This window comes from Podarcis liolepis, assembly GCF_965112155.1.
Source record: "Podarcis liolepis genome assembly, chromosome: 8".
Taxonomy (NCBI): Eukaryota; Metazoa; Chordata; class Lepidosauria; order Squamata; family Lacertidae; genus Podarcis; species Podarcis liolepis.
Window position 1 is genome coordinate 47,200,108 of NC_139560.1, and position 22,758 is coordinate 47,222,865.

General features: G+C 41.5%; 1 protein-coding gene across 12 annotated transcripts in view; it reads right to left on the reverse strand.

Moving 5' to 3' along the window:
* DLGAP1 (DLG associated protein 1) overlaps positions 1-22,758 on the reverse strand; it is a 291,661-nt gene that overhangs the window by 18,986 nt on the left and 249,917 nt on the right. For all 12 annotated transcript variants that reach the window (XM_083518618.1, XM_083518617.1, XM_083518611.1 and 9 more), the window contains 2 exons: positions 11,067-11,440; positions 8,180-8,268 (listed from right to left, as the gene is read on the reverse strand). In XM_083518618.1, coding sequence (XP_083374744.1) covers positions 8,180-8,268; positions 11,067-11,440 — 463 coding nt within the window. The remainder of the gene's footprint in view (positions 1-8,179; positions 8,269-11,066; positions 11,441-22,758) is intronic.

The window sequence follows — 22,758 nt, forward strand, 5'->3', positions numbered from 1 at the left end:
GCAATAAACTCTCGTGTGGAAGTACCGTAAGTTTGAGTCTGGTCACATTGATGTTCCTCCTGGACCTCCCAGCATATCAGATGATACTCCTCTTAGCAGCTTGTGTGTGGGGGATTTTATCAGGGTTTAAACACCTTTTGCCAGGATAAAACATGGATCTTCTACCTTCCTCCACACTTTAGCTCTCTGTTTGGTTTCTCCTGAAGTCGGCCAAGAATTGGAGTACTGACCTGCTTCCCCACATGAATGCTCTGCCATTGTTAGTGCAACTTGACAGCTGTGAAGATTACACACCCCACCCCACTGTGCAGAAGGCCTCCTCAGTCAATAGCTCCCTGTCTATGGATACACTTCCCCCCAGAGTAGTCTTCTCCAGCCTGGTGCCTTCCAGATCTCTTGAGACTACCAACTCCCATCAGCCCTAGCTGGCGGGCATCAGGTTGCTGAAGTCTTCCCATGGCTCCAACACTGTTCCGCTATAGGTGCCAGCTGAAGCCCCACCTTTTCCAACAGGCATTTTGATGCTGGGGGGGGGGGGCTGCCTAAATCCCAGGTGTTGACAAATTGCTTTCATTTTATTACCATTGATAGTTTTTATTGCTTTACTGTCTATGGTTTTTATATATTTATTGTTGTAACCTACCCTGAGGTCCTAGGATGAAGGGCAGGGTATAAGTTCTAAAAATAAATAAAGTATTCTGACTTTACTGACAGCCCAAGTGTTAGATTTGTGTGTGTGGCATCTTACACAGAACATTCTCTGTTTGCTGTGATTTGTTTGGTTCTGGGCACAGAAGAAACACTAGCACCTCTGCTCATTTTCATTTTTCATTTGAATACTGAAGTTAACCAAAGGCCGAAATAGCTCTTATTTCAGTGAAGTGCAATAGTAGATAGAATGTTTTCATCCCTTTGCCCTTATTTAAATCACATATTCAAAAGGGGAAGAAAGTTGCAGTGTAAAACAAGGGTAAGTTTTCCTGGAACAGGCCATTTTCACCTGGAACAGGAGAAGTGTGACATGGAAGTACAGAATGCTCCTTCCTTCTCAACTTGTTTTAGCTCTATGGAGAAATTCCAGGCTGGCCTAGGTGGGACTAAGAGGCAGTGCTGATAAGGTATAGATAACCTGGCTGTTTAGTTCTAGAGAAACAGTACAATGATAAGTGGCAGCAGGCCCAAAAGAAAGCCTTGCCTCCTTTGAGGCATGACTCATCCTGCTGATGAAAAGCAGTATTGGCAGACTTCAAACACTAATCTCACAGGGCAAAAGAGCAGGGGCCAGGAATGTGGATCTTTAGAGCTGTTGTAAACATGGAGCAATGAGCCATGGTGGTAGGAAGGAAGGAGTTACTGATCAGTATTGTACAAGGGAAGGGAAATCTCTGGCAGCAAAGCTGTTTTCAGCAGAATAAATGTATCTGACATACACAAACTCAGCGCCCCCTTGCTCAATAGCATAGACTGAAGCCTTTATCATGCTGCTGCATGCTTTGAAGCACAGTGTCAAGTAGTGCAAAAATAGATTATGTAACTTCCATTTGCACAGACATGCAGCAGGTTTGGCGTAGGATGCTTCTCTTTGTTTCGTGTAGCTTGTATTTGTGGTGTGCTGCTAACACTGCACTCCTTCCTCCTCCCCAGATCCATAGGTGGCATGAAAACTCAGTGAACAATTATGTTTCTTTAATAACAGCAGTCTTAAAAGAATTGGTGTGCATGCAATGCCTCTCACGTAAAATGAACTCTCTTTGTGCCCCCTCCCCCCGGTTGTGTATCTTACAGTCTCTTTCTGTTTGACAAGTTCAAACACATAGTTTCTGAGTAAGCCACTCAGGGGTTCTTTCTCACAGCACTATTCTTACAGAGGTTAATAATTGTGTTTGAAAAACAACATAGGAACGAGGTCTTGGGGGCTGCTTTCTTGGCATACATGCATGTACATTGCAGAACTGGGCATTCTGATTTTTCACCAAACACAACAACTCAGTTGTGAAACTCTAAAGCTCTGCTTTAAGGAGGGGATGATACAGGGCCAAAGGCACTGCATTTTAAAGTTTAGGGATACACCCTCTTACTCTGTTCTAAGGCTAAATTAGTATTATCAAAGAAGTTTCTGTTCGGCACATAATAATGAGTAACCTATTTTTTTTTGTTCCTTTATGTTTATTTAGACAGCTCTGGGGTGCAACCTTGCTGGGTGGACTACTCTTGGCACTGGCCTGTGTAAACATATACGCCTTCAAAAGAAGCAGGGATCCACAGTGGAGATTAATGAAACATCATTACAGCTAAATAGTTCAAAGGAATGGGAGCTCAATGACAATGTCTTCAGATGCACTGCCTTGGCAACCATAACGTTCAGAGTTCCTTTGCTCGTTAATTTACACTCCAAGAAAGCAGCAGTCCTCCAGCCACTTCTAAGATGGCCATCCTACACTGTTATTGCCATTTTATGGCTAAAGAATAAGACAGTTGAGCGGCTGAATAAGAATCAGACAGCTGCTGTTACTTACAAGAAGCTGCTATTTGAATTGCTCCACAATGACTTGCTTCCTGATCTAGAATTGTTCCTGAGCAATCCTATGCTGAGGCCAATGGTGAGGGAATTCAAGTGGCTGCTTAATGTAGAAAGCAACAGCAGCCCAGCACTTGGCTTTTCTGGGATTTGTTGCTGCCACGTTCCCCATCGCATCCCACCCCACTGCTGGGTTGCCCAATAAGCCTATCACAGTCCAGCCTTCCAATATCTTTAAGAGGAAGGGGGAAAGGTCAGGTGCTCAGCAAGGAGGAGGGGAAGGGGAGAGGGGGTATGCAACCAGCAGCAGGGATGGGGAGTAGAGGGGGTCAGCCAGGTCCCCCTGAAAGCTGGAGCTAGGCATGGCATAAACAGCACATAAATAGTTCTTAGGGCAAGGTCCCTCAGTTTCCTTGCTTACGTGCGTTAAACCTCAGTCGCTTTGTGCTCATTTGTGCCCTGCAGGCACAAGGTGTAATAATTACACCCTCAGAGAACTATGACAGTTACCTGGCCTAAGGTGCACAAAACCATGAAACCGTAGACTGGCTGAACCAGTACACAACACAATACAGCGTCTGTTCTGAACAGCAGCCGCTGGTTTATTTGCATGTATTCAGTTCTCTGCCTCTCCTTTTGTATCCCTTTTGAGAACCTTGTTTACATTTTTAGTCAAAGGAGATTTTCCTTTGCACAACAGGTGCTGAACAACTTGCAGATGGTTTTGATTGTATTAATTATACACTGTTTATCTTGTTACCTTGAAATTTTAATTATGTACAAATTTATGTAAACTGGCTATGGCTTATAGCTGAAACAAATACATTTGAACTGAACTGATCTTACAGATGGCAAGTAGGAATTGTACTGGAGGGTAGGATCAGCCTGCTTCATTACTACTTAGAACAGACGGTTGTTGCTGGATTGATACCAGGTAATGAGAGAAACAAAACAGGTAATGCAAAACTTTTTATTGGAGAAATTTCAGTTGGTGAAAGATTTGCAAGCTGCTGAGATGTCTACAGTTCTTTCATTTGATGTAGTTGAGGGCCAAACTAGATGCAATGCTAAATGCAGAATTAAAAACACCAGCAGGTGTGTGTGTTTTAAAAATAAAAATAAAGGGCTCATGTGATATGTGTATATGTGATGCTTTTTTCGGGATCAGAGCATGCAAGGAGGGGAGGTTTACCTCTTCTATCCTCAGCTTTGTGACCCAGTTTATTAACAAACAGGGAATAATATACTATAAACATACCTACTAGTACGTCCACCAAATCACTGAGTCTTACTTTTGAGGACTAGACTGTAAGATTGGACTGCTAAGCACACATAAGCACCTTAGAAACCTTTGGGACTGTGTTTAGGGTTCAGCCTAGATAGTTCAGTTGGTTCAGGGTGCCATGCTGTGATTCTAAGCACAGTCAGTTGGAAGTATGTGCCACTGAAATGGAAGCACTGAGGGTCACTGGGAACTCAAGCTGTCTTGAATGCCCAGGAGAGCTGAAAGCAGGATATGAATGGAATAAATAGATAAATTTGTCAGTGCAAAAGTACATACGGGGTATCCTGTAAATAACTCCTTTCAAAATATGGTGTCAGCTAGACTTTCACAGACTTTTTTTAAAAAAGTATTTATCTGGTAAAACACTGTTAAATTGTTTACACTTTCAAGTGTCGAGATAGCTCTTATTTCCCTGAAATACATGGCAGTGGAAAAAGACTGCAACTTGATAGAAGGTATTTATATCCAGATAACTTGTAGCTGGTAGAAATAATTTATCATCTAACGAACTCAGACTGCAGACATACAAGTTTCAACAAAGAGGTGATATGCAAGAAGGTAACAGGTCACATTTTGACAGATTTACTCTTATGATTGAATCAGTATATGCAGGAAATCATGTAAGTGTTGTTCAGTGGAAGACTACCAACATTTTTCATCAGAGATATTCTTTTGTCCCAAACAAGGTGTTTTTTAAAACAAACAAACAAACCATCTATTTTTTAAATAAAAAAATATTAAAACATAACAAGGAGTCAGCAAGAAAACTAAATGAAAACTGTGATGTAGTGATTATATAGTGTTAGACTAGGTCTGGGAAGATTCGGGGAACTTCCAGACAGTTGCTATTTTAAGGTGGGTTCCAATCACATTCAGGGGGCACAGTTAAAATTTATTGAGATGTCACCATTATAATTTATTGGATGGTCTTGTGTGACCAACCTGCTTCCTCAAAAGATCGGATGCTTTTGTGAGAAGGAAAATGATGGGATCATGCACTGGAAATCTGGTGAAATGCCCTCTAACCTCTACACACAAATGAAACAGAATGAATGCTCAATAAACAGATCATCTGGAAATCCCCTCCACAGTTCAAATCTCCACTCAGCTATGAAGGTAACTGGATGACCATGAGTCACCCATTATCTCTCAGCTTAATCTACCTCACAGGATTATGGTGAGGGAGAAAACTATGTACACCTCCAGCACTGGAGGCATGGGAGAATATAAATGAAATCCATTATTTCTTTCTTTTTTTAATCATCAATATAGCTTGCCATACTCATCTTAACCAATTCTTCTTAAGGCTTACTTTTCTTCTTCTTGCCTTCAACAAAAGGCTGTGTATCATGGCAAAGGAAGTCTAGAGCAAACTCACGACTGTTATATTACTATGTCTCTGAATACTAGTTGCTGGGAATCCCAGGCAGACAGAGTGCTGTTGCTCTCATGTCCTACTTACAGTCTTCTCACCGGCCTCCAGTGGGCCACGGTGAGAACAGGATGCTGGATTAGATGGGTCATTGCCATGATCCAGCAGGCTCTTCCTATGTTCTTATGTACTACTTTGGGGGAGGGAAAGTCAACATGAACTAAGAAAAACTTGTTTTTCATCTGTAATATATGAAAATTAAGGTGGAAGGGTGGAATCAACTCATGATGATATCACCTCCACACCATCTTCAAAATATAGACTTAGGAATCAGTTTTTAGGCAGCCAGGTGTAGGCTAGCCTGTAGCATCTAAAATACTTTCATTTCCAGGCTGAAGATTGGTAACACAGGAACCTCCAGGCCTGGCCCACCCATGAGGCAAGCTGAAGAGACTGCCTCAGGCATCAGGGTCCACCAGGGCAGCAGATCCTGATGTTTATCTTTCTTTCCCCAATGTAAATCTTCCCTCAACTCTTCTTCCCTGGCAGGAAGGCGGATGCAATTTTGGAGTCCATCTCAGGTGCCAAAATATATTGGACTGGCACTGGGAACCTCCCACATTTCTATTTAAGCACTTCAGTGCTCAGTCGTATCTACAGTAAATAGTATCCCGTCATACACAAGGTAGGTGTGATGGTGCATGTGGGTTGATGCAGTGTTCCACTGCATGGGCATTACACTTACACTTAAAGTACCTTAAAGGCGAAAGGGGAAATGTACAAACCACAGAATGAACATACACCATGTTGCTGAAATTACTCAAAAGAAGAACAGAGGCTAAGAAGAAGATGTGAAAAGACAGCCCGTAGGGGAGGACCAAGTAGAAAACTAAAAAATGGCAAAGCCTGTGAAATTATTGCATTTGTTCATTTTCAAACATTGTTACCCTGAAGTTAAAATAAGACCAACACGGGTACCTACCTGAACCCTAAAGTTAGACCGCAAATGCCTTGGTTATAGTAACCTGTTTCCTCCCTTGCTTCTGTTTGGTGATTTACATAGTGATTTTCTAAACACGGTTGTGTTTGAACCAAAGGCAACCTGAAAGCCATTCTCTATGGACCCATATTGATGGAGTCTGGTTGTCATTACTGGGGCAGGAGGTGCACATGAATTCTGCACATGCCCAACACTTAAAGCAAATTCTGGAGCTAAATGCTGGCTCAAAACAAGTCCCTGTTGGCAATTTTGTGCATAATGACAAGCTACCTGATCAATATATGACTGGATTGAAACAGCGAGGGTTTCTAACATATTTCCTTTCTTAAATATGCACCCAAAGTGGCCTTGCACTGTGTCTGCCTGCACATGTTAGATTTGAGGCAAGGAAAATACATTCCATTTACAAGTCTATTATTTTAAGCGACAGTGATTTAAATTCATTCTGCTGTGCTAACAAAGTGCATGAGACACCTAAGTGGCAATGATAAGCTCTCTGTGTACTAGAGGAGCTCATCTTCTGACAAGCCAGCTTCAGTCTCTCATCAATCAGTAGTTCCCTTATGGAAGTACATGGCTGGTTACAATTTGTCTCTGTGCTTAATTATAGCACTAAATCCCCCGTTTATCACCACTATCTAAAATCACAACTCTTTAAAGAGACTGTACAAAAACAAATCATTTTAAAGGGCCCAAAAGGCAACTCTCGCTTCTTGAATTCATTACTTAAAATGTTATAAATAGCAATACAAAGAACACAAGAACAGGCCTGCTGGGTCAGAGCAAAGGCCTGTCTAGTCCTGCTTCCTGTTTCCCACAGCAGAGAACCAAATGCCTATGGGAAGCCCACAAGCAAGGCATGAGTACATGAGCTCTTTCCTGCTGTCATGCCCCACAGACACTAGTTTCCAAGGCATACTTGCCTCTGATCCTAGAGGAAACATACAGATACCATGACTAGTGTCCACTGATAGCATTTTCATACAAGAATACATCTAATCCCCCATTAAAGCCACCCAAGTTAGGAGCTCTTCTAACAGGTAGTAGTCATCTCCACATCTTGTAGCAGCAAATTCTATAGCTTGGCTATGCCATTGGTGATGAAGTACTTTATTTGCCCTGTTTGTAATCTCCTACCCTTTAGTTTCCTTGAATAAGTTTCTAACATTATGGGAGAGCGAGAAAAGATTCTCTCTGTCCACTTCCACTTTCTCAACACCCTATAATGTTGCACACTGCACAACCTTATTTGCCCTAAGACAAAAAGAAGGGGTGACATAACCCATATCATACTGCTAACTGATATGTGTGTGTGTACCGTATTTTTCCATGCATAACACGCCCCTGTGTATAAGACAACCCCTATTTTGGGGGACTCCAAATTTAGAAAATGGGGGGAGCTTTGGGGGGGGATTGCCCAGAGTTGTTGAGCTTTATGGGGGATGGGTTTGCCAGCAATTGGTTACGTGCCTGACCACCACTACCAATCACCTCAACAAAGCCACCAATCGTCTGCCCACTCGCTGCCAACAACTGCCAATTGCCTGTCCACTTGCCCCAGCAGCAGCCAATCGCCAGCAGGCCACCAACCACCCGGCCAATCGCTGATTACAATCTCCTGCTTGTGGCTGCGACCAATCAAACATCTCCCCTCTGCACTATCTGTGTATAAGAAGACCCCCAATTTTTAATAAATATATTTAATTAAAAAACCTCCTCTTATACATAGGAAAATATGGTATAGATTTCATTTGGGAAGGGCTATAGTGGGCTTTCATTATGTTTGTTGTGTCTTTGTTTATTTTACCACAGGATCATGTCACTACTTGCTTTTGCCAAGGATGTACATATTAAAGAATGTCCATCAGAAACCCACCATCTTATGAAAGCACAGTTGATTAGTGTGTTTGTGTAATTTAACACCAACATTAAATTGCTTCCCACACCATCAGTATTACTGAAAAGACAGTGGACTATAAAATATCAAATTAATATTTTGCTTACCACTTCTCCTCCTCTACTTGAACACCTATGGATTGGAACTTACTGGTTGCTCTGTTTTCGCTTGAGCTAGAAGATTCCTCTCCATCAACCTAATAGAATAACCAAATGCAAGCAGAATTAATGGCATGTGCATATTATTATTCAAGGGCTTTAATGTGTTTCAGCACTTTTTCCGCAAAGCATCGTTACAATTCCTTTTAATGATCTCTGCATCAGATTAGCTGAAATCTATGAAAAATTTGGAGTAGCCCTCCTTGTCATGCTCCAATAGCACCTCCAGAAGACCCAATAGCATCTTCATTCATTATCCTTATCTGTGTCACGAGGCAGTATGGTTGGGCACCTGCTGAAGGCCGACACCACAGCAGGGCCCTACTGACAAGAGCTCACTGGAACTGCTGCCCCTCTGCTTCACCTTTGCAACCTGTGCATTCACCTGCTTCTTACTCTGACCAAGAGGAAATAAAGAAGCAAATAACAGCAGTGAGGAAAAAGAGGAGTAGCTGACACTACCTGCTTGCTCATTTGCTCTGTCACACTTTGCATTTTGCTAGTATATCACTACCCTGTGTATTGTTTGTTGAAGTGCTCATTTGTTCTGGCAGGCAAGCATGTGACAGAAATGATGTGGCAGAAGAGGAGGAGGAGCAATATTGGCAGGGATGAGGTAAACCAGGCATAGGCAAACTCTGGCCCTTCAGATGTTTTGGAACTACAATTCCCATCATCTCTAGCCAACAGGACCAGTGGTCAGGGATGATGGGAATTGTAGTCTCAAAACATCTGGAGGGCCAGAGTATGCCTATGCCTGAGGTAAACTCACTGAGCTCAGGGTGCCTTGCCCAAAGACCCCTACAACCCAGACCCATTACTGGTCTGTCTCTTGACGAAATTTGCTCAGAGACTGTACAGAACTTGTAGCAGGATCCTTAAAACAGTGACCAAGCATTACACTGCTCAGTACCTTTCTGAAAACTTATTTCCTCCACTCTGCTGCTTCCAAAGTCTGGGAGGGCCTTCTCAGTGGCTGCTTTCTCTAGAGAAGTAAGGCTGGCTCTCTCCTTGTTGTCCTTCTGCAGGTAGGTGAAGACTTACTTATTCCAACAGGCTTTTGGGAACTGACTGCTTTTAATGAAAGGGCTGGTGCTATGCTATTTTTATGGCAACAGAGTTGTTTTTTCTACTTCCTTATTTCCAGTGTTGTCACTTGTGTGCTACTGTAAAGCTTGGCTTAACTGGAACTCTGCAAATGGCCTGGAATTATGGGTTTATTTACCACATCTAATGCAAGTTGACACCCTTATTTGGTTATTAGTTAACATGAGAATTATTAGTTTAAAGAACATCTTCCAACAAGTCCCTTTCTACTGGTGATTGGATTAAGTCTAAACTTACATTTCCTGAGACACATATTCACCTTTCCCCATGAGTCATCTGCTGACAGTTCCCTCAGTCATCCAGCTGTGAATTCTGACCCCTGTGATCTCCCTGCCACTCTTCAGTGGTAAAATTGTGCTGTGATGCCTGTGGACAGTTCACTACCCCAACCATCTGTCCCTTTAATGTTCCATCTATCCAATCCTCTCTTTTTAAACAAGATCACCCTTTTTGTGGTACAGTGAACACACATCCTTACAACTGGGCACCATTCAGCACCCACTTTGTTCAGTCCTGTGGTTACTGTGCTCACTAAACTGTTGCTTCTCCAAGGAAGCATGAATTCTTCTTCAATGTAGATAGAACCCTAACCACACTGTACCAGTATGCTTAGAGTCCCAGACTAGAACTGGAGAGACCAGATTCACGTTCTCACTGAGCCATGAAACTCACTGATTGACTTTGGTTCTGAGCTTATCCACACTTATTACTTTGCTCTGATCTTTCCAGGTTTTTGTTTCTTGGTTTGTTTTTGCTCTGGAGCTTTTCACGTGAAAACTTGCTCTTTTGAATTGGAGCAAACGTCAGTTCGGGTTTTCCGTGGACTGACATTTGCTCTGCTGAGCTTTACAGAGTGAGTTTTCATGGGAAAAGCTCTGGAGCAAAAAAGGAAAAAAGAAAAGGGTGCTTGGGCGTGGAGCTTTAAATCACAAACCAGAGGAAATGTAAGCATGGATAGGCCCTCCCTCACTTTCTCCCAGCCTAATTTCTAATACAAGGTTACTTTGGATGCGAAATTGTAGGCAGGGAGGGGGAGAATGAATGAATGAATAAAATGCTACAACCGTACCATGCAGGGGAAGAGTCCCGTATATGAAAGCATCCCCAGGTGAAAACTGCATCTGACATTACTACTGGCCACTTTGGAGAGAATGCTAGTCCCTGCACATTACACAGAATCATAGAACTAAAGCGTTGGAAGGGACCCTGATCAGATGAAAGTTTAATTTATTTTAAACAAGGGTGAATCAGACAGATCCTATCCTTGTGACCTCCCCTGCTGATTTAACAGCTAAATGGAACAATGCTGCTGCATTCAAGTGAGTAACAGTTGTTATGTGATGCATGAATAAGCAGTGACAATTCAGCTAAACTGGCTGAAAACATTTCTCTGGTGATAGTGCAGTGTAAATCATTGTTTTACACATTCTCTTTCAGTGATTTCATTCATTTCATTCATGCTTTCCTGACTCCTGCTGGGTTATGAATCAGAGCTTTAGGCTTCTGTGTGCTAATTCAAATAAGCAGAATATATATATATATATACCCCCAGAACTACATCCCTACATCTTATATGCTTAAAGTTTAGTTAATCAAACCTGAAGGTTTGTAATGTCAGGTGCAGTTATTTGGGTTATGTAAAATACAGCAGAAATAGAAAAGGATTATCAAAGGAGAGCAAATAACAGCACTACCAGTTACGGTGCAAGCCTCTGCATTATATCTGTACCTGTATTCCAATGGATAGACATCTGTTTTTCTTGAAATGATCTCTCTTTCTGTCATCTGCAGTAACAGTGGCAACAGTGGTGGTGGTGGTGACAGTAGTAGTGTTGTTGCCCATATGCTGGCTGGCAGGGCCATGGATCTGTGCGTTAGCTGCTTCAATAGCAGCTGTCAGTGCCTTCATACTGTCCAAGCTTTCTGTAGAGTTGCTAAGTCCCGACTGACTGATAATATCTCCCCTTTGCCCATGTCCGTCCATGTAGGCGTCTTGAGCAGATTCCGTGCTGCTCTGGGCTGTGATGGAGATAAAAGGTTTGGTGGAGGTTCTTGGTGGAACAGGAGGTGGTGTCTTCTTATAAGTGGTAATGCAAGAGGAAACTACACAAAATGAAAACAAATCATAATGTAGGTAGAAAAGCAAAGGTGCTAGTTATGTATTCTCTTTCTTCATTTTAAACCCACAGTACTGACTCAAAGCAATCAAGCTTCATATCAGAAAGAATTTTGCTATTCAGTTTTAAGAAACAAAATTATTCCTAGGTTTATTTTTATTTTTTTGCATCTGACCATATGAAAAATTCCAAAGACAGACACATCATTTCCTTGGTTTAACAGCTGCTTGTATTCCTATATACTGTAATTGGTTGATATTAAGAAAGGGAGAAAGCCACAATAATTAAAATCCTTCCTCTAGATTATGAGTAGCTAACCTGTGCCCCCCTAGATGTCATTGGACTCCAGCTTCCTTCATTCCAAGTCAGCTGAACTCAATGGGTCTTCTTAATAGACATGAATAGGATTGCAGTCTTAGAAATGAAATATCTTATTTATTGGCTAGTCCAAGATATTACTAGGTTAAAGACCTAGCAGAAAAGAACTTAGTTAAATGTCAGGAATTATGGGAGTTGTAGTCCAATAGCATCTGAAAGGTCACCGATTCCCCATCTCTGAACCATAGCATTTACACCTTTTGTGTGCAAATTAAATTTAGATAGACATCCTCTATATATATTGCTGAAAATGAAAATTAAGTCTTGCATATTCATAAATAGCACATTACACAAATAGCGACACATCAGTACTTTTGAACACTGGGCAATGAATTAACAGGAAAATCCACTATTGGGGAAAGGGGTTGTAAGACTGTCAGAATGTGGCATGCTTTAACTTGCAAAAACAGGATTCAAGCCATGGAGCACTACGAAGAAAAGCTATCAGCATTGCAATCCTATAAATACAAACTCATAAGTCAGTTTCATTGAGTTCAGTGGGGTTTATTCCCATGTAAATATGCCCAGGATTGCAACTTTAGATGCATAATTCTATGTGAGTTATGTGGTGGCTTAGAATTCTACACCAACCTGGCCTCAGTCATGTGAGCAGATACAGTGGTACCTCAGGTTAAGTACTTAATTCGTTCCGGAGGTCCGTACTTAACCTGAAAATGTTCTTAACCTGAAGCACCACTTTAGCTAATGGGGCCTCTTGCTGCTGCCGTGCTGCCGGAGCACAATTTCTGTTCTCATCCTGAAGCAAAGTTCTTAACCTGAAGCACTATTTCTGGGTTAGCGGAGTCTGTAACCTGAAGCGTATGTAACCTGAAGAGGTACTACTGTAGTTTAAATGCTGTAACTGAAAAAAAATATGCAGATAAGGCAAATTACCAAATTTTTTTTTAATTACAAAGACATATTCATTTCCAACTCAAAATATGCCATGTAGGTGAAGGCCAGATTCAGACTATTTTTGAATTCCATTCTCTGAATGTCTCCTGCACTCTCTGAAGAGTCTCCCACATTATGCTCCTTCCACTTCTATTTTCATCTTCCACAACAAAAGCCTTGGTCAAATATTCCAAAGTAGAGAAGATGACCTTGAACTCTAGCAGTTAGCATGCATTCTCCCACCCATAGTAATCTTTCCCCAAAAGGTGGCTTTGAACTCACCTCCTCCTGCTAAAGTGTTTTCCTGGTTTATAAATTTATTATTTATTATGACAAGAATACAAGGAAAGGACAGAAAAAGGTGAATCTAACAGATTCTGCAGAAAGCCTCTCTGTGATATGACCAGGCATGGATTAGCTTTCATAAATAATATGTTCAATAAATTTTACATGCTAAAACAAGGAAACAGGGAGGGGGAAGCACAAAGGAAAGATTGTTTGAAACAAGTTAATGCAAAACCTTTCTTTCCTTGGAGTCACATTTGTGCAGACTGAACCAACAGCAGAAGCAGGCAGGCTGCGAATCATAGGTGGGGGAGCCCCAGGCTCTTCATTACTGGAAATGATGTAAACTACTTGCCACTCCTTTGCTGAAACTACAACAAAACAAAGCTAAAGACACGGCCTTCAGCACATGCTTCTAAATGTCAGCGCTAACCGGAGGTCTTAAAGTGTTCGTGGTGAGCCAGTGAACTGCGTGCTTCGGTTTTATTTCCAAACACTCCAAGAGCCTAGCAACTTGAGACATGGCAACATGTCGGTTCTTTAAAAGGCATTTCGTTTTATGTTAACTGCAACATTTTGAGGAAAAAATAAGAGTTCTACCACAGAGACCAAAAGAAGAAAAGATTTGATAACTTGACACTTTACGTTCCTGGGCCAACAGCAGTTGCCAAGTCCTGCAAGGCAATGTGCAGTCTGCAAAGAATAAAGAATTTCACATCATCACTGCCCGGGACAGGGAGAAGACGGTGGCAACGGTGGTCAAAACAAATGCCAGCCAGACTGATTTGGCTGAAACAGGTAGCCTCAGCAGAGAAAACTGGGTTCCACTTCAGTTTGATATATGGCTTCCAACTGAAGAACCTTAAGCAATTCTTCACTATTCTACCTCATCTCCTAATTAATAAATTGAGAACGTCAGCAGTCTGCTTCAGTGGTTGTTGCAATGATAAAAGAGGTTAGGAACAGCCCTTCAAATGTTGAAAAGGGGAGAGGGGTACACTTGACTTTGCCTCTGCATTCTGAGCATGAGGGGAGATTCCTGTTGCCCCAGGATTCTTCCTTCTTCATAGCTCAAAAATCTAGTTTGAGCTTTATTAAGAAAGACAATGTAAACAATTAGCTTTGACTTAACAAGGAACCTTTGTCACACTTCTGTTACCTGATGGGAGAATATTTATCCCAACGGAAAAAGGGGAGAGGGTTTCTTTTAGCAACTAATGGTTGCAAAGCACTTAGTCATGGAACAGGAATTTAAAACAAGGAGTGCCAACCATAAAGCACAGAAGGAAGTGAAAGAGCAAACTACTTCCAGGCTCGCTTAATTGTTAATAACAAGAGTTAATAACAAAGGTTGTACTGTAAGTGTGTCTCAGCATGTTGTACATTCTCCAGGAAGCAAAGAAAAAATATGATATTGGAGTCACAGACTATGTAGTTACTCCACAACTGGGTGATGCTGAAAAATAAGACTGACAAACACACAACTGACAGGAACATAGTGTTATGAGTTGGTGATGGGGAGAGGGGTAGGCTGTACATCTGCCCCCTACTTCTAATTCCTGAAATAGTCAGGCTAGCTTCTTCCTGAGGTTATAGCCTAGGACTAGGCAATGGGCAGGTCGTTAAGGGAACAAAACAGCTCAGCCTCAGGGGGTGAAAACTATGGGACCCCCTTCCCTTAACTGGATGATAGTTAAAAAGGCATTAACATGAATGGGAAATAAATTCAACTAGTCTAGAAACATTAACTCCAATATTTTTAAACCTTCAATATGCCCATCATTATGATAGGCAGAATATGCAGGAGGAAAGACACTGTAAGCAACTGAGAAATGCAGTGAAAACCCCAAGGAAAACTTCAATAAAAATTATATTTTAAAATATGCAGTGAAAATCCCCCAAAGGTAAATATCACCTCCTTAATTCATATCTAGACTCCTGTTCAGATTTCCAGTTGCTGGAAGTAGCACAACTTTTTTCCTGATTGTGAGCTTAGGCTGGTATCCTTTCCTCAGAGGTGTCCGTCAAGACTTCACCTGGGTTCTGACTGTGGTTGTGGCCAGCTTCACAGCCTCTATGAACTCAGTATATGTGGAAAAGATAAGGACTGTGGGTTGAATCTAGCAATATCATGGTTTTTTTTTAAAAAAAGAAAAACTTCTGCTAATTAGCTGATACGGAACGGAAGGGGGGGGGCTCCTTTCCCCCTTCCTTCTAGGAACATCCAAGGCCCCGCTTATTCCTATGGCCCCGCTTTAGCCAATCACAGACCTCCTGTTACAATGTATCCATTCTGTTTCTGCTTTTGCCCTATAGTACAGAATGGGTTTGAAATCATTGAAATCTTTAAAAATTGATATAAAATCAACCGTAACTCCAATTTCTTCGCTCTCAGTGTCATTCAACTCAGTTCCCCGTGGACTCCATAATGCTATCCCTACTTCCATAATCCCCGAAGCGGCAGGTCACGTACGCAGGAACTTCTTAATTTGCCAAACCTTCCCTCTAGGCAATATTAGGTGGCAGACGATGCATATCTCTGACCCATTGTCTTGCCACCACCGGTACTCAATAAATGTGTATCTATGTATATTTCCCGCTCCGCATATCCCCCCTCCCTCATCCGAAAATGCTAATTAATGTAATCCCACCTTTTCATAATGTATTCATGACGTGTAAAGTATATTCATGATGTAACTTGTGAAACCCAACCTTCCCATAATGTATTCGTGACGTTTCATGCACTGTATTCTGGGATATGGAGGGAAATTTCAAAAGTTCATGTCACCCCTTTCTCTGGGTTCAATCTCGCCTTGAACCTGTTGCGCAATAAACTTGGATCTTCTGCAGTTTGCTCCTGCGTCCGGCTGAGCTCATTTTCTTCCGCAGGGACCCACGGACTTAGTCCGATGAGCTGGGTGGCAGAGTAACACTGCACCCAGATTTTTCCGTAACAGTTGGCGCCGCAACGTGGGGCTTGCGGTTCTCCCGAGCTGCTGACTGGGGGCCCCGAAATCTTCAGCCGGCTCCGGGCCATTTTGCCTGGGAAGATCCTTTTGGACCCCCAGCCATCTTCTGGGCGGTAATCGAAAGCCCTAGGAGTTCAGCCGGGGAGCAAAAGAGGGATCCAGCCGGCTTATTCATCGATCCCGGGATCATCATAGAAGACGCGTGAGTATAAGGAAAAAGGAAAATCCAGTGCACTGGTGGGAAGGGGGTGGAATCTCCTGGCAACTGAATTCTCTGCCCTCCTCTCTATCGCTCCTTCTTGCCTTTCTCTTGGTCCGGTTAGTGAGAGAGACCGTGGACCGCTGCTCAACCCGAAAGGGGGGTTCTGAGCTCTATCTCTTTTCCTTAAAATCTCCAGCCAGCCGCACCAATTGGGAGCCCGAAAGTAAGACGGTGAGACCCGGCTTGGAAAGACAGCCGACTCTCCGCAACGGGCATCTCAGTTGAAAGCAAGGGGTTGGAGTTCTCTTTCCGAACTTCCCGAGCGTCCTTGCTAGGGGGCAGGAAGTGGTCTTGCTTTCTATCCCAATCCCAGCCGCACTGGTCGGTAACACGTGTATCGTGCGTGAGCCCGCTTCCAAAAGCAAGGGGGATTTTCAGTTCGAAATTCTATCCAGGGATCACCCGATCTGGCACCGCATGGCGCGGGCGTCCAGTAGGGCCCCTTTTCCTGAGATGTGACGATAGGTAGGAGGTTGCCAGGAGGGATAGCCCATGAGGAATTGGGCAGGACCGGCAGAGTGGAAAGAGACCCCAGGTTATAGGAAATAAGGAAATAAGGAAATAAGGAAATAGGAAATAAGGAAATAGGAAAGGGAACGCAAGGAACCGGATAGCTAGAGCTCTCTAAAACCCACTAAGGAAGTTGCCAGGCAACTAGAAGCCCCTTCTCCTCTTTACTATACGTCCCTGTACTAAGCATACCAAACCCCTAGACATACCAATCCTAATCAACCCCTCTCTTTCCCCCTTCTCTATCCCAGACACCCCCCCCCCCAAAAAAAGAAAAAGCAAAAAAGCAACAACAGCAACGCATGCATCTATAAAGGGGTACCCAGTCGACCAAGCGTTATGAGCCCTACCAGTTTGATTAACTGGTGGTGTATTTGAAGAGGCAAGGAGGCTCATAAAACCATGTGGGACCTTCCTACTAATTTCACTTAATGAAGCCAGAGGTAGTGGCCCAACTCCTTGCAATAACCAACTAAAGGATGAGAATATATCTGTTTATATGTTACATGTTGTCTGTTATGTGTGTTGTCTGTTAATACATATATGAGAATATGTATGTTTACATGTTGTCTGTTATGTGTGTTGTCTGTTCCTTCTGTCTCTGGCAGACTGCTTTTCTTAAGTGTGCATAGTTTAAACTGCAAGCTTGCTTCAAAATTTAAATCTAAGGAAGCCATGCTGGATCTTAGCAGTCCTAAATAAGACAAGATGAGAATGAAGTGTGCAAATGTTTACCCCACCTCTTGCTTTGCCCCAACTTTTGAGATTGTGAGTCTACAGTCTTATTTTGGAAGGTGATGATAACCTAATGTTTCTGCTGCAAAAGCCTAGTTGAGCACAACTGCTCGCTCAAGCTAAAATGCAGTGTATGTATTTCATTAAGCGTATGCCCATAAAAGTATGGTGTTCATTCTAAGAAAAAATATTTGAGTCCAGTTTTAACTTTGATCTGGTTGGACAGAAGAGTTATTGTAAGGCTCCTGATATCAGTCTCTATAAGACGTCCTGGCCTCTTTTCTTAGAAAATGCCCCCCCTTGTTTCATTCTGTCTCTTTCAGGTTTTTTTTTTCCTTCTCCTTCTTATTCTGTGCCAGGTAAATTTACTCCCGAGTAAGCTTCCTTTAAAGGAAACTGCAAAGGTGGGGGGGGGGGCATAGATTAGGCTTACTATTCCTCTGCAAGTTCAGGAAAAATTGTCACTTTTGTATTCCCTTTAAATCAAATCTATGGCTGTTTTAACTATGCTTTATAAGAGATCCTCTCCCTATCTTAGGAAAAATGTTCACTTCAGTCTTTAAAGATAATTTATCTAGGAACTTTCACTCTTTAGTCTAAGGAAGTAAACACTCACTCAAACTAGCTTCAAGATCTGCTAAAAGGGTTGGGTACTTTTATTTTCCTCTTCCTTAGTACATGATAGGCGCATGGCTTGTGGTCTCTTCCCCAGTTGTGTCTGTGTACATAAGTATGTGTGTGTCTCTCTGGTAGTACAAATCTTGCTATGAACCCTGTATTTTAGGGTTGGACTAGATGACCCCAGGTCCCTTTCAACTTTCCCAATTTGTGGCTGATGAGTTGAAATCCAGCCCAGATTTGCTCTTTGTTTTTAAAGGTGAGAGGTGAATGTGTGTGTTTCTGGTAGTACAAATCTTGCTATGAACCCTGTATTTTAGGGTTGGACTAGATGACCCCAGGTCCCTTTCAACTTTCCCAATTTGTAGCTGATGTGTTGAAATTCAGCCCAGATTTGCTCGTGATGTTTGAAACAGAACTGGTGATATCAGGCATTTGAGTGATTACAGTATTTATCATTTTGTCTACTATTTAAAAAAAAAAAATCAAACTTAAAAGTCTATTAAAAGTTTAAGCACATAAAAATTCATATAGTTAAGTAGAATTAGCCTTGACCATGACTGAGAATGTTAAAAAAACTAAATAAAAATCCTATGAATTCTAACTCTCTGGCCATTTTTACTCATAAATAAGAGAGCGGTTGATTGTTCCGCGAATGGCCAGAGGGATATTAGCCCTTTCCTGTACATAAAGGAAGCAGACTCCTTTGCTTGGGCTGAATGGTGAATACTTGAATTGCTGAGTTTCTCTTTTTTGTTTTAAAATCTAACCCTATTTTAAAAATCTACTCCTTACCTGGCCATTTTTACTCATAAATAAGAGAGCGGTTGATTGTTCCGCGAATGACCAGATAAAATGACCAATAATGATAGCCCTTTCCTGTACATAAAGGAAGCACTCCTTTGCTTGGGCTGAATGGTGAATACTTGAATTGCTGAGTTTCTCTTTTTTGTTTTAAAATCTAACCCTATTTTTAAAATCTACTCCTTACCTTTCCCTTCCTTATTCTAATTGAGCCAAAAGATGCAACATTTTCAATGGTATAAAAGGTTTGCTGAGGCATGAACTCTGCACATGCACAGAGGCTAGATCAGCTTACAAAAGAGAGAGAGAGAGAGAGAAAGGAGGGGGGGAGAGAGAAGGTTTGGAGAGCCTGAAACCTATACAAATTTCCTTATGTAAAACCTTGAACCATTGAGGGAAATCACCCTTAATGTGTTTTGCTCCAGGGCTACTTAAGACAATAAAGTTAAGTACTGGACATGCCAAATTCTTTTCACAGGTAAATATCAAAGCACTCCCACTGTGAGTTCCTCTCTTGAGTAGTTCCCCCCCCCCATGGGATTTAAATTTTATAAGTTTTTTTTTTTGTGTGTGTGTGTATGTGTATATGCCTATGCATTTTAGGAACAGCATTTCCTGACAAACCTCTCACATGAAAAATTTTTCCCTTTCAACAGGTGTGTATATGCCTATACATTTTAGGAACAGCATTTCCTGACAGACCTCTCACATGAAATAATTTTCCTTTTTAACAGAGTGTCCTTTCTTTTCTCCCACAGCACAAATGATAATGAGGGGATGCAAACAGTGATTTAAATACTCTATAAAAAGTAATTGCATTTGTTTTTCTTTTGTCTTTCTTCCCTTAAAGCCAAACAGTCACTTTCTTTCTGTTCAGCAAAACAAGTCTGAATCCCTGCTATATTAGTTGATTTCCTTATATCTCTTTGTGGCTTTGACATTTTTTTTAGGTTACAAATAATCTGTTTTCGTTTATTAAGTTCGTTTTATTAGTTCTTCCATTATATATATGAAATTAATCGAAGCACAACCAAACATTGTTTGTGGAATGGTATTTGTTTACCTTTGGCCTGAGCATTTCTTACTAATTCTGTCATTTTGGCTAGTGCAAGGTACCTGCACAACTTTAAATTGCCATTCATTTTATTGGTATTAACTCATTTCCCAGTATTCCGCTATTAACATTACAGCTGATGTCACATCAAGAAACACTTTTATTTTCATTTGGGATGTTAGAATGCCAAAACAGATTACTTCAGGTTACTTATTAATGGTGTGTCTTAGCATTTATTTATTTTTGGTTCCTCATAGCTCATTTTGTGTGTGTGTGTTCTACTTTAGGGACATGTTCATCACATGTTGAAAGTCAGTCTCATGAAGTTCTTTTATTGGATAGCACATGGTGAATTTTAAGTTTTTCCCCATTGTTTTCCCATTTTTTTCAGTCTAGTAGTAATCTGCGTGGTTTTGATAATATATTTAATAATAATTCTTTTCTAAATCTGATGTCCTTGTGTCAAGTTTGTTTTCATCTGACTGGTAATCTAATTTTTTGCTTTCTTTTGTATTTTTTAACCTTTGTATTTTTTACAGTTCTCTTTCTATACATGTGGAGTAATTCTTATTTTATAATATGAAAAGAACAACAACAAAAACTAAGTGAAGGAAAGCAAACAAACTTAGCAGATAATAACAGTAATTATGTGGAAATGTGATAATAAATAATAATAAATAATTTTATTTATATCCTGCCCTCCCCAGCCGAAGCTGGGCTCAGGGCGGCTAACAACAATCAAAATAGTCCAATAATGATAATGAATAAAATGTTTAATCCACTAAGATTGTTATTATTTGCAGCTTCCCATGGAAACTGGAGGACATCCTTTTTGCCTTTTGCCCCTTCCTTGTCTGTGTCTTTAAGTCTCCCCAAAAACCCTGCCTCCTTACAGGATATCACTTCTACAGATGTGCAATGATGAAAAGGAGCAACAACCCCTCAGTTCTTCGCCATCACAAGACCAGCAACACCAGAGTTTTCAAAGTGCCCACAGCTATCTCTTTCAAAGGATATAGACTGAGGGGGGAGTGGGGCTGACAAAGGGGGGAGGAGTTGAATTGCAAGGACATTTTCTCACTTTTGAAACTCAAGCCTCTGTGCTCCAGGATTCAAAAGATACATACGTAAAAGATCACAATTGTGTCAAGATATGCAACAGATATTTAATTATTTTGTTTTGTATTATGTGTTATTATGTAAGAATGTTGAAATGTGTCTGACAGTGTGATTTCCACAAAGGGGGGCAATTTATTGTGTGTAATTGTTTTTATGTTTTATGTCTTATTGCTTACACACCAATGGAGAATTCTCATGCATTTTATACTTTCTAATAGCTCACACTATTGTGTAGTCCAATGTTTAGATAACCACAATTCGTTGTCCCACCTGGCACTATGCCAACCTTCCCTACCCATTTTAAAAAATGTGCTAAAACTTGCTTTACCAAGGAGAAGCTTCTAAGAAACATGAAGGTGGATATGCTTTGGTTTAGCAGGAATGATTTCTTATAGACTTAAATTGACTTATTTGGACAACTGCCCTTGTTAAGAATGGTTTTCTTTTAACAGATTGGTTTGAAGAGTTGAGAACCATGGGGCAAGATAAATTCAAATTGGACTCAGTTTGAATTGGGCAAGTGTATCCAGGCTGCAATTAGCCTTTTGGTCCTTTAAGTGCAAGTGAGCAACCCCCATGCGTGCAAAACCACAGCCTATAATAGAATCCCATAGCTAAAGGCCAAGGCGAAGACCTCTCCCTCACGAGATGCCCAAACCTGTGCCAGCTATGGTGAATGCCAGGCGACATGGTTAAATGAAAGCCCTGAGGGGATTCAACAGACAGGATGTGTTGCTGTAGCACTATGTCAGTGTGAGACCACAGAAGAGCTACCTTGACACCTGAGAACACACAAATGGCGGGGGGGAAGCCAACTGCATTTTTCAGTCAATTAGACCTTCCTGCTAGGTGTAAAGCATAAAACACTATTGAGAATGCCACAACTGATTTAGCAACAAAATACAAGAGGTGTTCTTTATATAATACCCTATATGCAGCTACCTGCACTGCTATACTTGCAAATGACCGTAAGAGGCATGGCTTGCAAGTCCCTTTCAGGTTTGCATAAAGCCACACATCCCATTCACCGAGATTTAGGGTGCGGAGAAAAGATTTGCAAGTTCTTACAGAACTTTAATGCAAATCTATCTCCGAATGGGGGACTGATACGGAACGGAAGGGGGGGGGCTCCTTTCCCCCTTCCTTCTAGGAACATCCGAGGCCCCGCTTATTCCTATGGCCCCGCTTTAGCCAATCACAGACCTCCTGTTACAATGTATCCATTCTGTTTCTGCTTTTGCCCTATAGTACAGAATGGGTTTGAAATCATTGAAATCTTTAAAAATTGATATAAAATCAACCGTAACTCCAATTTCTTCGCTCTCAGTGTCATTCAACTCAGTTCCCCGTGGACTCCATAATGCTATCCCTACTTCCATAATCCCCGAAGCGGCAGGTCACGTACGCAGGAACTTCTTAATTTGCCAAACCTTCCCTCTAGGCAATATTAGGTGGCAGACGATGCATATCTCTGACCCATTGTCTTGCCACCACCGGTACTCAATAAATGTGTATCTATGTATATTTCCCGCTCCGCATATCCCCCCTCCCTCATCCGAAAATGCTAATTAATGTAATCCCACCTTTTCATAATGTATTCATGACGTGTAAAGTATATTCATGATGTAACTTGTGAAACCCAACCTTCCCATAATGTATTCGTGACGTTTCATGCA